The 15,013-nt window shown below is 39.9% G+C and overlaps 1 protein-coding gene across 11 annotated transcripts in view; it reads left to right on the forward strand.

Moving 5' to 3' along the window:
• Positions 1–13,380, forward strand: part of LOC139773840 (zwei Ig domain protein zig-8) — a 59,606-nt gene extending 46,226 nt beyond the window's left edge. For 10 of the 11 annotated variants that reach the window (XM_071708599.1, XM_071708598.1, XM_071708601.1 and 7 more), the window contains 3 exons: positions 7,572–7,699; positions 9,781–9,949; positions 10,505–13,380. In XM_071708599.1, the coding sequence (XP_071564700.1) occupies positions 7,572–7,699; positions 9,781–9,949; positions 10,505–10,596 (389 nt within the window). In that variant the 3' untranslated portion in view covers positions 10,597–13,380. The remainder of the gene's footprint in view (positions 1–7,571; positions 7,700–9,780; positions 9,950–10,504) is intronic. The other variant, XM_071708609.1, reaches the window with a different exon arrangement.
• The last annotated feature ends 1,633 nt before the right edge of the window (positions 13,381–15,013 follow it).

The raw sequence follows: 15,013 nt of genomic DNA on the forward strand, positions 1-15,013 counted from the left end.
AATTCGTCACGATGACGGTTTCGTGCCGTATATTACTAATAAATCGCCCGGCGCGGGGCTACACGTCGCGCAGGTCGCGCTTTCGCGAAGTCGAATCGACAACGGCGACATGTGTGATTGCGAAATAAAGGTGGGCACGGGGTTGGGGAAGAATCAGCCGCGATTTAATTGCTCGTGCATCGCGGTATCGGCATTCGCGTCGCCGACCGCCTGAATATCACTCTTTTTTTTCCGATCCGCAAGTTCGAAACTAATTAAAAGTTGACTGCTAGTGATTCCGTCGACCGTAGTAATTTTTCACGCCGATTTGCACTTACTTTCTTGACAATCCTGCATTTTTTTCCTCATCATTACGCAACGTAATCATGGCCCAGCTTGTTTCCCCGAGTCAATTTTGTTAACTCAGATTTCGCCTTTATCAGACAGTTAGATTCAATCACCGAGTTAGTTCTCGTAAGTTCTCACGATGTTCACTTCCAGACTCTTTAGAGGCCACAGCCAGAATTGCCGATAATGACAGCTTTTAACAACACAGTGGGGTGAGATAGGGAAATTCTCTAGTCGTTACGTATGTATACATGTATAGATAGAGACCAATTTCCAGGAAACATTGTTTAATCTTGTTTCCGGTATTTCTATGTCTCAAACCGTACCTGTGCGTATATTCAGATACGGATACAGCAAGAGAATGTTATACGCGGGGCCGGGAAAACGGAGGTGAATATTCGCAATAAAAATAGTTAACTATCTATAAGACAATAGACACGAATGAGTGATACACTTACGAAAAAGCAAAATTTATTTCTGAAACTGCAGGTAACGAAAGTAACTGGTTAGTTCATAGAAATGGGTTGCACTTTTCATATAAAGTCTTAATACAGAAAAAATTAACATATTCTTAGAATATTATTTTCGATTTTTCTTATGCCAAGTTTTTATTTGCTACAATACGCTTTGTCGTACTTTGCAGAGATTTTCTTTTTTTAAAACGTAAAACTGTATATATGACCTAATTTACAGACTTTAATATTTTAAGTGTGAAGTCGTTTAAAAATTATCGAAATGTCTTTATTGCAAAATAAATTTCTATTCGACATTTTTATGAAATATCGGATTTTTAACTCTCGAGATGTCGTACCACTGGAACAATACAAGCTTACGATGAGCGAGAAGAATCGAAGATATATGTTACCTTTATATCGGTATAAAACCGGAGCACAGTTTTCTGGAACAGTTTAATCTAATCTTCGATAATTCTTCCATATATTCGTTACGTTAATGCATACAGTTTTGCGTCTTAAAAAAAGACAAACTTAACCAAATCTTTGCAAAGTACGTCCAATCTTCACATAAAAAAAGTCGAAAATAATATTCTAAGAATATGTTAATTTTTTCTGTATTAAAACTTTAAATATACTCGCTGTATAGCTGCAAGCGAAACGATACAATTCGATATCAATTTCTCAAGAACCTTTATATATTATGATAAAATAAGCGCGGTTGAATCTATAAATCGTAAATCGCATCCGTGCGGGGGAAAATTCATCTCCACGTAATAACGGCGTTGAACTATTTCGAATATCCCGAGGAGGGAAATATATCATATAGCCCGAAAACTATTTCGCAGCGATGTGTGACCGCGCTATGATAGTGCCCATAACACTTCTATTCTAACGGCAACGTAATCTCTATACTCTGACAATGGTTATTTTTTACTCCGATATCCGTTACTTGATTTCGCTGGAAAAACTACTGGATCATTTCTTTATCGAAGGAGCTAGAAGAATCTTATTTAATACTGAGACGAATTTAATAAGACAATTCAGTTAACTTTGATTATATACATTTAAAAAACAATTATCATTATTTATATATATTTAGAAAGATTTAAGTATCTTTTAAAATAGAAACATCTAGTCAATTAAACGTTTAAGAGTTAGAAGATTGTTTAATTCATCTAGCGGTTAAATCAATTCTGATTACAGTTTCTTGAGGACCGATAAAATAAATTCGACACAATCTCCAATAACGAGCTTTTAACAGGTCGTGTCGGTTATCTTTACGCGTATAACGAGGCGATTCCTAGGAAAGCATTGCTTAATCCAGTTTCGATAATCCTCTCATCGTCGCTCGTACCGTCGACGGGTAGACGTTTCCTAGAAAATCGAGCAGGATTAACAGTTGCGGACGGAGATGGTGCCGTACGGCCGGAATAAAGTTTCGTTAGCTCAATATGGCGCCGAATGATTTCCGATCCTGGCCGGTGGCCAAGCTCCTTCCGGTCGGTTTAGCTGAAATAAAGGATGTCATATTGAGAATTTGAAGAAAGTAATGCCCGGCCGGCCATGCCGGACACCATTGTAAGCCGCGCGCGGATTGCCGGAGTCTCTGTCTCTCTCTTTCTGCCCGCGGCCTGGAAAATGCTATTTTGCAGGATTATCGCGGACGATAAAACCGGTACGTTCGCGGTGGGGTATAACGCTTCCCGGGTTTGTTAGCTGATCGCGGTTTCAAAATAACCGCGAGCTTTTATCGAACATTTCCGTCGGGATTGTTTTCGCGGTTGAAGGGGACGAAGTACCGCGAAACATATCGCTCGATTCAGTTCCACTGCTCGTTTGGTTTTGCTCGAGCAAATTGCCGATAAAGACATCCGTAAAAAGACTCGTTTATGGACACTACGCCGCACAAATGCGATTTCTGAAGCCGCGTGTCTCTTTATTCAGCGAATATGTGTCCAATAGAAGTTTTTCTTCGTAAAATTGAGTTGTTGCACTAAAAATAAAAATTAGGATCGTGATTTTAAACTCTGTCTTAACAAACTGTATTAGTATCGGCAAGTAAACTAATGGAACTGAAGGATAAAACGAAATCAAATTGTAAATTTTTTTTAGCAACTTTAAACCGAATAAAATAGTTCGTTGAAGGAAAATCATTACTAAGACCTTATTTTGAAACGATATATTTTTTTCTCAAAGAGTGCAATGATCCACTAGAATTGCTCCATTCTCGCCACGAGATAACACGATCGTTCTCGAGTCGAATTGGCAGCTACGAAAGTAATTAGAATTCCTAATTGTCGCAAGTACGCTTAAGTAAGTGCCAGTAACAACGCATTATTAGAGTATAGATACTCGAGCAGCTTTTCTCCGGGGGCCGAAACTTGGGGTAGGTACTCTAGCTAAGAATCTCGCCATTACCGTCGCCTTTTGTGTAAATGGCTCTTGTTCGGTAGTTCAGCCGTAGTTCCCTTATGGGCGTGGCGGAATCGCTTGCCACGAGGAGTATCGTAATGCAGGTGGGCATCCTGGTCTGGTTCATGCTCGAGAACGCGTTCTGATCGCGTTAGTATCCAACGGCTAAGGCGGAAGTGCCGAGCTATCTCATCGCCGATAAGACATTAATCCGTAAAATATGTACGTGTTTAGGATAACGGCCGAGACGTCGACCGTTACGAATATTGAATAAGGATGCATACCCGTGTAACGATATGTACGTATCGAATGGCTCGATTACATATGTATGTCATGGAATCTGCATAAAGCTAACATACTCGACATTCTATTTTTTTGAGAGGAAAGAAAAGAAAAAAATAGAAAATTACATTCCGTTCTACTAAAAATATTGATATGATATAAAGGTAATACATACGCATAAAGGAAATGCAACGGAGTTGTACAAAACGTTACTGTAGCATAATCTCCCGAGCGATTATTCACTTCACCGCGTTCGAACCGCGATATATTATTCCCTTATCGTCGTTTCACCCTTCCGTGAATGACGCGTCTATCAGCCGTGATGCTCTATGCGACATTCCGTCGCTGGCGTACTGGCGAGTGATGCGCAATCAGTATGACACGACGTCGGATATGCACGCATGTCGTCTATACACGCACCAGAGTATACTGTATATCCTAGACGCGTGACGCGCGTACCCAACACAGTAATTCGGTGTCCGTGCAGACGACCCCATCGATCGACGCATTCGGGCGCAATCAATTTCTATCGGCAATGGCGCGAATGGAAGATCATTATCGGCGCAGGAATTCCCGTCCACGGGCTGGCCCAATGGTAACTCTCGCTTCTGACGATATGGCGCGTAACGTATGGGGCCCATAGTTCGTGTTACTACGATTGTCCGCTACCAGGCTTTCTCTCGCTTACTATTCTCTCTCTCTCTCTCTCTCTCTCTCCTCCCCCCTCCCCTCCGTCACGCCCCCGGGCGTAATACATTTAGTGGTTGCACACAACCGTACTGGACTTGTCCCGCCGCTAACTTATCCCCGATACCGTCAGCTGCGTATGTCTGTCAAGTTAATGTCCCTGATCACTACGAACGTATGGACACCGGTTTCGAATGGTGTTACGAAAAATGGGCCGCGACTGCGTTCCTGAAATGCAGTCGCCTCGATGTAACAACGTGATTTATCGAGCGGTCCTGTTTTACGTTGGCCAAGAAGATTAATATTGAGGGAAATGGACGTGAGTATGATTACATTGTCCGTGTGTACTAAACGATATTTACTTGAAGCGATACACGATCGTATGTTTAATATGCAGTTAAAGTGAATATTAAGTAATTGAATTAAGATATCATACATCGAATCGAAAGGTTTGCAGAGTCGCATGTTGATTTTCAAGTCACGAAACAGACTGTTTGGAGGAGCTTCTTCTTCGAACGGATGTCAAAGAGTAACAAGTCTGGTAACGATACAAAAGCGACGGTAGTATTGTACGATCCTTTTTTTATCGAACGACGCAATTTTCTTTCGGGAGGGAAAGTTCGCGTCTTCCACCCGAACGTATTTCGCAGAGGTAGCGTCGATTTACTATCCTCCGTACTTGTTAGACTTTTTTGCGGGCAACACAGCGAAGTGGTGATTCAATTGCGAACGAAGTCGCGGTCGGGCTACGTACGCGGTCCACCTTCCTTCGATTTATTTCACCGGCCCTTCACCCAGGGGTGCGGTAACACGGTGATCGATCAAAGATAGGGGATCGATGGCTCGGTTAAAGGCGTACCAGCCGGTTCGATTCTCACTCTCTTCTGAAATTTAGGAATACTTTGCCTCATGGTCAGAAAGAATAAAGATTGAGAGCACTCTCAGCATCAAGTACAAGATACCTGTATCTCTATTACATAACTGTTTATGAATATATTTGGGTCGATAAATCGACGCGGCGCTGAACTGCACACTGCTTGCATCTGGCTAGAAACTGAAGTTGATGAAAAGTAACATCCGATAATTGTGCTGTGAATTAATGTAATTATCATATTAATTCATCATAACATATTAATTTGATATTATATAGTAATTAAATATTACAAAATATTCGTTACATTCACAGTATTTTCATCGCAATTAAAACATCTCGGTTATTTGCGGTCACAAATTAAAAAAATTGACAACTAAATAAATAAATACCAATAAAAATAATTCGCATTCCCTAGTTTTTCATCGCGCAGAAATATTTCGATGATAATCGACAAAGAATGAAGATGAACGAATTCCCGGTGGGCTCGCCGCGCCTATTCAATTAGACGATCGCGAATTGTCGAAATAATTGATCGTTGCTCTTAATAGGTACTACCGTTCGCGGAGAACGTCATTGAATTCTCGAGATACCTGCAGCACGTCGTAAAACGAACGATGTCTTACGTCTCTCTTCGCGGGATGCCTGCGAGCGGGTATTCATCCAGTCGTTCAGGGATCTCCGAGTAGGAAATGAAGCTCCCTCGCTTTAGAAGGTTGACCAGAGTGGGCAGTGCCCACTGACCGAAGTCCCAGTTGCAGCACAGTTGAGCAACGCGTCGATGGGGACTCCGGAACATCGTCGGATCTTAATTTCGGCGTGACATCGTTAACGTTGCAAAAACGTCCTCACTTGCAGTTAACGACAAACTCCTCGTGTTCTCATTAACATCGTATCTTAACGATGTTCGCGCTCTCCCTGACTTCCAAGCGGTGAAACCGGGGAGAGTACGCGCTCTCTATGACCCGCAATTTTGTTCAGTGATATTTTTCCAAGGCCTGCACAAGCAATGTGCTGAAGAGAATTTCGCCCCGAAATCATCGTTAGTAAACTTAGTACATTCGTTTAAATCAAGGTACGCAAAAAATGATCTTGTTTTATGAGAAAACTAGTCTCTCCACTGAAATCCTATCTCGGTAACACCGAAAAATATACGCGGTAATTTGCTCTAAACTATAACGAAATTAAGATTTTCCTCAGAAGTAACACGGATGAACGGAAAGGACGAAAGTAGTCTGTCGAACGCGTAAGGTTTCGAAATAGGTGTCGTACGAGCGATTTCATTTAACGACGTCCTGGATCGTAAGCTTACAAATTGCGCGCAACGCGGTAAGCCATCAAATTGCATGCGTGCTGTAAAACGTTATTATGCGGAATAACGCGTCACGATAACGATAAAAGAAGATTCCGAGTCTTTTCACGATACGACCGTTAAATCCGCTCATATTTTACTCTATTGCGAAGTTGGAGACTCGGTCGCGCCGCGGGGATGGGAATAAACGTTGGCAATGAACAACACAAAAGGGTCTCGAGCCTCATGAAACAGTAATAAGCTGTTGCCGCTCTGCGATAGCCGTGCTCGCTTTTGGTATTCCTGGCGTGGAAATGAAGATCCTCTCCGTGTTGCCGCAGACCGCCCGCTCGCAAGTCGGTCAGCAAACGACGGTGGAAGTCTCGAAACTGGTTTGTCAGATAATTGAGATCCACCAATGGGAATCCGAGAAACTTGGAGAATCCCGGCCGACGGACTGTAACGATCCTGTGTACCGCGGACTCGGAGATTTGCCGAGGTGGTATTTCCAGCAACAAGATTTAATGGAAAGGCGAGAAGGAGGAGAGAGAAGAAACATCCTCCCGCCCCGTGTTCTATACGTTTTCTACGTGGTCATTGATTCCTACGAGCACGGAGCGCGAGACAAAAATTCCGGGCACGTCATGTCGCGCGGTAATGCCCTCACAAAATTAAGCGGGTTTTTAGCGTCTCACGATATGGGCGGAGATATCGATATGTGTGCAGTTCTCGATTCTAGCGTGGGGTACTTCAAAAGAATTCCGTATATCTTGTGGTTCAATGATTTCTCCTCAATCGCATACAAAGCGAATCTTTCGAACGGAAACTCCCAGTCATCCGGAATTGATTCCGTCGGTACTTCCTCCGGGCGAACCTGTTTTCCGCGAAATAATGTGAGTATAATGCCGAGCGACCCTTCTTGTGCGCGCGGTTATTGCATTTCATTTCGGCTGCCGACTTTTTGCTCTCCTTTGAACGATCGTTCGGAAAAATACGAGGCGAAGAATAGGGAACAATCGTATTGAAGACAACGACGAAAATTATAGAGGAATTATTGTGGCTTTCTTATTATAATTGCGAGAGAGAAAAGAAACACTAACAAATCTCCATTGCAGATTTTGTTTGCGATTAAAACAATTACGTTCGCGACGTAGGTATAAAGCAGCATAAATGAAGGGTGTTTTAAAAGTAAAAAAATCGACGTAAATTGAAAATATTGTGCATGCAATTCTCTCCCTCATTGCAGAGCCCGTGACGGAAATAGCCGGCGGTCCCGATCTGTTCATCAACAAGGACAGCACGATAAATTTAACATGCTACGTGAGACACGCGCCAGAACCGCCGTCGACGATAATTTGGAGTCACAACCACCAGGTAAGCCGGTCTTACAATCCGCGAATGAGGTTTCTTACCACCAGCTGAAAATCAGCTGTCATCAAGTCATGAAAGGTGCTTTCAACCCGCGAGACCCATTTGAATTTCATAACCGACGGTGGTTTTGTGGACGGACCGTCACCGCAGATACCGATACAAACAGAAACATTTTTCATGTTTCTCGTGGCTGTTAAAAAAAAAGCCTGCAGCTGTGTACGTGTTTCTATCAGCGTAGCGCGTATATCGATTATCGCTGGTAGCTTGCTTTCGTTCCTTCGAGCGTGCGATATTTATGGAAGACGCCAACAGCGACTTGTTTTCTCGACAAAATGATGTATTTCCGTTCGAGCGCCGTAGAATCCACAATTAAAAGATTCTCATGTTTACACCTTTTTTTATCTCCGTGGTATAACGCAACTATTCTCATTATACTACGAACACTGCAAATCCGAGTATGCTATTTTTATACACATAAACGTCTTAAAATGACACATTTGACTGAAACTCTTTTTTATACATGTTTCTTCATGTGTAAGTTACATTATTTAACGTTTAATCGTATTAAATTAAAAGTTAATACGTTCAATCGTGTTAAATGACGTGATTTAAAATGGCAAGAAATGTGTAAGAAGAGCTTCAGCTAAAGTAGATTTACACTTAGATTTACAGTGATGATACAAGTTGTCATCTCCGTTAAATATATCAAAGTTTCTTTCTCAATACCGCGAGACGATTCAGTTGTTTAAGAACATTGTGAAAGTTTCTCGGGGAGTGTAACATAGGCAGACGGCCGCGTTATTAATAATAAGCAGACAAATGCTCTCGTTACGTTACGTCAGTTTCATTTGAGTTTAAGAATTTCACGATTGCACACTTATTTCTATAATATGAACGCGCATACAACAGGAGTAACCAAGATGGTTGTACAGACGTCGCTTTAAGTTGTAGTTTCGGGAAACTTGTCCGGAAATGCTTTCAGCCATTCAAAGAAGACACCTACAGTCGACACTTTTACCTCTTCCACTTCCCACAAAGTGCCTTGAGTCCCGTCTAGTCACGTCACAGACAAACGATATGACATCTGTCTTCTTCCGCGGGAAAGCAATTTACTTCTGGATCGGTTAATTACTGATGCTTATATCGCTATTATCCACGGCAATTATCTTATCAATTAAATAAATATGTATATAAAATACTTGTGATAAATGAGTGTGATATCGTAGCATTAATTAAAATTCTCCATTTATTTGAATTTGTCTCTCTTAATTGAATTTTCGTTATATAATAATCGTTATTAATATTTATTTCTAAACTTTATATTGTAGTTCTTTTTAGCCAAAATTATTATTAATTTTTCTTTCACCAACATATGCAGGCGCATTCATAAATCGAACAATCGTGACCGCAATTTCTGCCGGTGTCAATTAAATATGATCAATTATGATTAATTTAAAGGTGCAATAAATTCTGTCCTAATAAAACTTATCAAACAAACATATACAATATGTTGTGTAGCCGTTTGGATCATTAATTATCAATTATTGCAAAATTTAGCATTTGTGGTTATAATGAAATTACAAATGAAATTTGAAAATAGAATTGTTACAATAATGCATTGTTCTTTGGAGAACATAGAAAATATAAAAAGCAGCGATTCATTCCTGAAAAGTTATGTTTTCTCTCTCAGTCTCTTAGGCTTAAACGAGATCTATTCATTGTAATCAGCATGAATCGTTTTCTTATTGTTTGAATAATTGTTACAAATGTTTAAGTTTGTTAAACGTTTACATGTTCAGAAAGATACGCAATTTAAAGTATACTGTATAAATCTTAATTAGTGTTTTTGATATTTTCATAATTACGATCGCGTGATAAAAAGACGCGTTTTACGTCGGAACGGCGAGGTCAGGAAATGAAAGTAGCGCCTAGAAAAAATCCTAGGAAAAAGGATTTCTGTCATTGCAGGGAACATATTCTGTCGACACTTCCTGCTTCTTCCTTTCCCGCAGAGTGGCCCCATCCGTACTTGGTCACGTCAGAGGCGAGTAACCCGACGTGTTTTTTATATCCTTTTTCCGCAGGCGATTAACTTCGACTCGCCGAGGGGTGGCATCAGTCTGGTAACGGAAAAGGGACCCGTGACTTCGAGCCGTTTACTCATTCAGAAGGCGATCGAGAGAGACTCCGGCCTTTACACGTGCTCGCCAAATAACACTCATCCTAACAGCGTACGGGTCCACATAGTCAATGGTAAAAGAAAAATGTCAATTTCGCTTAAAATGGGTTTTACGTGCAAGCATCTGCACGTTACTCGTTTGGATTTGAGTGAGACGTTGTGTTTTTAAAAAACGGACTCGCTAAAAAATCGGCGATGCACGTTGAACAAATAGATATTTCGAAAATCTAATAACAATTCGTAATAATTTTTATTTTATTGCTAGGTAATATAAAAATACATCGTTTTACGCAAAAAAAAACGTAAAATTAAATTTATCACGTTAAATTATATCATTCAGTTAATTAATAATTATGGGCGTCTAAGAAAATCAATCGGAGTTCCTCTTTTTGAAAATAATAAACTTATTCAACGAAAGCGGTCTTTAGAGTACCAAATACTTTCTTGAGCTATAGGAAAAGGTGTCTCGCCAAAAGTGCTTAGCTTGTAAACGTCAAGTGGGGGGGGGGGGGCCTCTTCGCTCAAAGCGAGAGCCCGCGTTCTCAGCCCCGCGGAAATGTCGCTCTAAATATACCACCTGCTGAGAGCCGACCGAGCGAAACGGCATTATAGCGTGGCATTTGTTTCAGAAGAACACCCAGCGGCAATGCATCACGGTAGAGGCGACAGAATGGCCGCGACGCTGCTTCCGGTCGTCCTACTTCTTCGGATGATATTCTAGCCGACGTTATGCACTCCGGGTTGAATGCGCGCGAACTTAAGCACGGTCGCCTTAACTCCCACGAAACCATCGGGCGGAGATTCTGTTTCGCGGTTTTGTCTTCGGGGATTCAACTCGCTGCGACGCGACGCGCATTCGACGCATTCGCCTCGCGGAAAGTAACGGAATCTCATCGTAAGGGTTTGCTCCGCGACGTCGCGTGTCTCCTATTACGTCGTTAGAGCATTAGACTGATTGGAACGCATCCGCGTTACGGAAAATCCAATTGTCCCGTCGCCACCGCCTGGAGAACGTGAGTTAAAATAAATATTTATTAGGCTAGATGTATCCACAGAGATGAGTTGCGGATAACAACTATTGAATATATATTTAGTTCTGTGTGAATATATGGTCAAAAAAAAAAAGAGAGAGCAAAAATTTAGCTTAATGGCCAAAAGATTTGATACAAATAAAAAATATTTTTTATTAGGAAATGTTAAATTATCCAAAGATATTTAATCACCGATTCTTGCTGCCGTAATGTGGACAAGTGAGAGAACTTGTCTATAATAATTTTTAACACGATTAGTCGAGTGAACTCGCTGAACTTTCACGGCACTTTCAAGGTCGTTGTCATTTTGCGAAAAAGAACAACGTCTGGGTTCTTGCCCCACTGCGGAAACAAGTACGAAGTCTTTTTCTGTTCCGGTAAAGAACTCGTGAGTCCGTTTCCGTCGTCTGGAATCTTTCCTCACTTTCCGAAATAAGAATCGTCTGCGAAGAAAGAAGATTTTCGCAAATGCCATACTAATATAACGCGTGACCTAAAAACGATCCAACAAACACATTTCTATATTTATTCAGGTATTTACGAAAGAAGATACAGCAATATAAAGAATATATTGTAAGAATCGAAAGAATCGCTTTGAATATTGGCCGATATTAAGTAAATTTAAAGAAAACATTTCCTCGCATAATGTTCGAAGAATTTCGAAAATCGAAAAAGTAGATTGATTCGCAGAGTTAGACGAGCGCAACGCTGCGTAAAATTATGTATAGATAAGATGCAAAATTTGTCAAAACATCAAATAGAAGAAACACATACTCTCGATACATTAGGGCCTTATTTTTAGTAAAATTAACTGACGTCTATCGTTTGCAGCAGAAAAGCTTGAACATGAACACTACTGTGTTCTTTCATTATTGCAGTCATTCAATTATTGATTGCGTTCGATAAACCCGAATGTTCGCTCTATTCTCGTTGCAACTATCAACAATGTCTCGGCTGTGACGAATTTCGGGTATATTCCGACGTAATCTTGTTATCGAATTATTGATTGTCGCGCAGGAAACAAATTGAAAGCTCTAAAAAAAACAGAATTTCAATAATTGTAAATACGTAAAGAAAGAAGTTACGATGATAGGCGTTATGATATAGCGAAATTTTATGAAATTCTTTTCAATTAGATGTGAAAACTGCAACGCGTCAATGTAAGAACGAATAAATTAAAAAATTATATAAATTGACTCTAACGTAAATAACAGATGTCGAGAATATTTATTGGAAAATTGAATTAATTGCTTTTATTTGCTTTGATCTTCTCTAACAAGATCTAGCTAGTATTCTATTTCTATAAAATTTCTAAAATAAATTATCAAAAACTATAATTTTATGATCTTAAACATTAAAACACAACAACGTTAAAACAAAAAAAAATTGTGCTATATTAAAGCGTGTTATACTTCAGAAATCAGGAAAAAATAAATCTCGGATAATAGAATTAATACGAGAAGAAATGTTTTGAGGACACGTGTATCGGATTATATGATAAATATGTTTGAATGAGCATGCGTCTCTCTACATATCGGACGATAAAACTCGTTCAACTTCGGAAGTAAGGATAGACGCGCTGACGGCCTGCGAAACGCATAGAATCTGAAACTTGGAAACTTTGCGCGCGCGAGAAAGCAATGACTTTCATGCAGATACGTAAATATAACGGAGCTCTTCCGGGCTTCGCGGCTGGGGCGACGTATCTACAGGAAGAAAGCAGGTTTATTCGCCGAACTTATAATGGCCCGACTTCGAAGCGGATTTTATCCTCGTTACGGTTACCAGTAAAAACGTATTGTTCGAAAGTGCATTAGCTCTCGGGGATTCGAACACGTTGCGCCGGGACGATCCCAAGATTGTTACGTTCTCCGCCGTAAAAGAGGACTGGCATTGTGCCTCTGCAGTGCAACTTGGCAGTATTGTTGCGTCGGACATGTACCTCGCTTTTTCAGGACCATTCACGAAAACGTAAAATGGCTTCGATAACCTCGGTGATATCCTTGTCGCTGTTAGCGCCCAAGACCGAATGTTTCTTCTATCAATGGGACCATATAATCGGAGCGCGTTGGTCCAATCGCGAATAATTCGCATTAGCAATTCATTCCCGGCGTGTACGTTTAAGAAAACGGTCCTATGGTTGCTGTATATACTATATAAAAACGTGATTCTAAGAATATTTCGGTGCCAGTCTTTCAATTAGCTTGTAACGACGCCGAAATTCATTATACTTCGAGGATGTCACGTATAATGCATACGCGGGATACGTTTTTATAGATGTTAATATATATGTACGCGGCTAAGCAGACAAAGAAAATGATTGAAAGGGACTAGATTAAGTGTTATTTGTCATTCTCTATAGATATCTTTTTCATAAGTCTGTACATTTTCGCCGAATTAGTGTTGCGAATTGTGTCGAAAAATTTTATTTGCCACATTGTACGCATTAATAAAAGAACAAAAGACACTCAGAAGCGAGTGACGGATCGTGCATAAACGACCTGCATTAATCATACTTTTTTTGGTTAAATGCATTCTTACACCGAATGTATGAATCTGGGATATTGTCCCAATAACTCGTTAATCACGATTTTTCTGAATACTTCGTCACATTTTAAAGAAACAATTTTAATTAATACTTGAGTTAATGGACGTTAATTACCCTCCTTTAGCAGAAAGGGCTCTTTCACGCCTTTTTGTTCGCTTCTTTGTTACACGAGCCGGTTACCTCTTACTTAAATTTCACCTGTCCCGACCGCATCTCTTTTACTTTCCAAACCCCAAGAGTTTACCTCTCGCGTTTCTGTCCACGAAATCAGAAATGTACGTAATGATCTAACGTTCTCTCTTTCTCTCTCTCTCTCTTTATGATTTAATAATTTAATAATATTGTTGTGTTTATTTTAAAGCAGGACTACGATTAAATTAAAAAATAATTAACAGGTTCAATAAACATTATAATTATTAAGAATTAATATTTAAAATAAAAATCACAGAGAAAACAATTTAAAATAAAATAACTTCCACAGCACATCGGAGAATCAACGATCTGCAAAAGTGTAAGTATCTTTAAAGTATCTAAAGTTGTTATTCTTATTACGCATACAGTATACATTCGCAGTGTATTCGATAATCGATATATATATATATATATAAAGTTCAGTTCTGTGTAATTATTTCCATAATTATTATCTTCGTATAACACAAAGCGCAGCTAGGAGGAAACTTTCCGTTACCAGGCAATAATTTCCATCGCAAATGTAATTATTAACGCTGTCGGCCATTATACATATATGGTGCAGTTCATTATATGGGAATTAATAAATTTAATGACAGTTCCGCACAGCGTGCGTCATATCGCGGTGCAGCCAGTAGCAACGCATTAGTATAGTAGCTCCATCAACGAGGCACGCATCCAATTGGAAAGTCGATAGACTCTGTTACGTGACACGCGATCGTACATTCCGTTTCACAAGCTCCAGATACAATGCGGGGGTTTTTTCATATTTTATTTCTGAGTCACGATGCGTATTTTTTATGACTGAGCATAAATTTCAGCGACAATAGAAACGTTCAGTGGTGCAACGTAACGCAGTGGCGGTTCAGTGGATCGAATATCAAAGTATCAAAAATATATCAAAGTGAGTATTAAATCTGAATGTGTGTACGTGTATGCATGATAGTTGATACCGATATCACCATTCAATCAATGGATTAATAAACGTAACAATTTATCCGTAAAATAAGGTCGCGCCAGATTTAAATTTTTTTACTTTAGCGGAGATCATATTTTCAACGTAATTTGTATACTATTCTGTCACAATCCGGATTAATACCGTAACTGAAATTACGATAAAATAGAAACTATGTAAACGCGGAAACCGCGATAGAGAGACTTAACAATGACGTAAAAACTGAAAGCAAAATTTAAAAATTATATCGCTAAAAATAAATCGATTTAGAAATTCGCTGCAATTTTAACTCTTTCACTGCGACGTGCCGATATAATCTTCCGCCATAATTTTGATGGGCTAACACAGGTTCGATTAGCGGTGCCGCTATCGGCGAAACGTATATGAATCTGGAATAGATACTCGTACAAACAGC

This window comes from Temnothorax nylanderi, unplaced genomic scaffold (genome assembly GCF_030848795.1).
Source record: "Temnothorax nylanderi isolate EJ_2023f unplaced genomic scaffold, tnyl_v1.0 TNYL_tig0070_pilon, whole genome shotgun sequence".
In the NCBI taxonomy this organism is placed as follows: domain Eukaryota; kingdom Metazoa; phylum Arthropoda; class Insecta; order Hymenoptera; family Formicidae; genus Temnothorax; species Temnothorax nylanderi.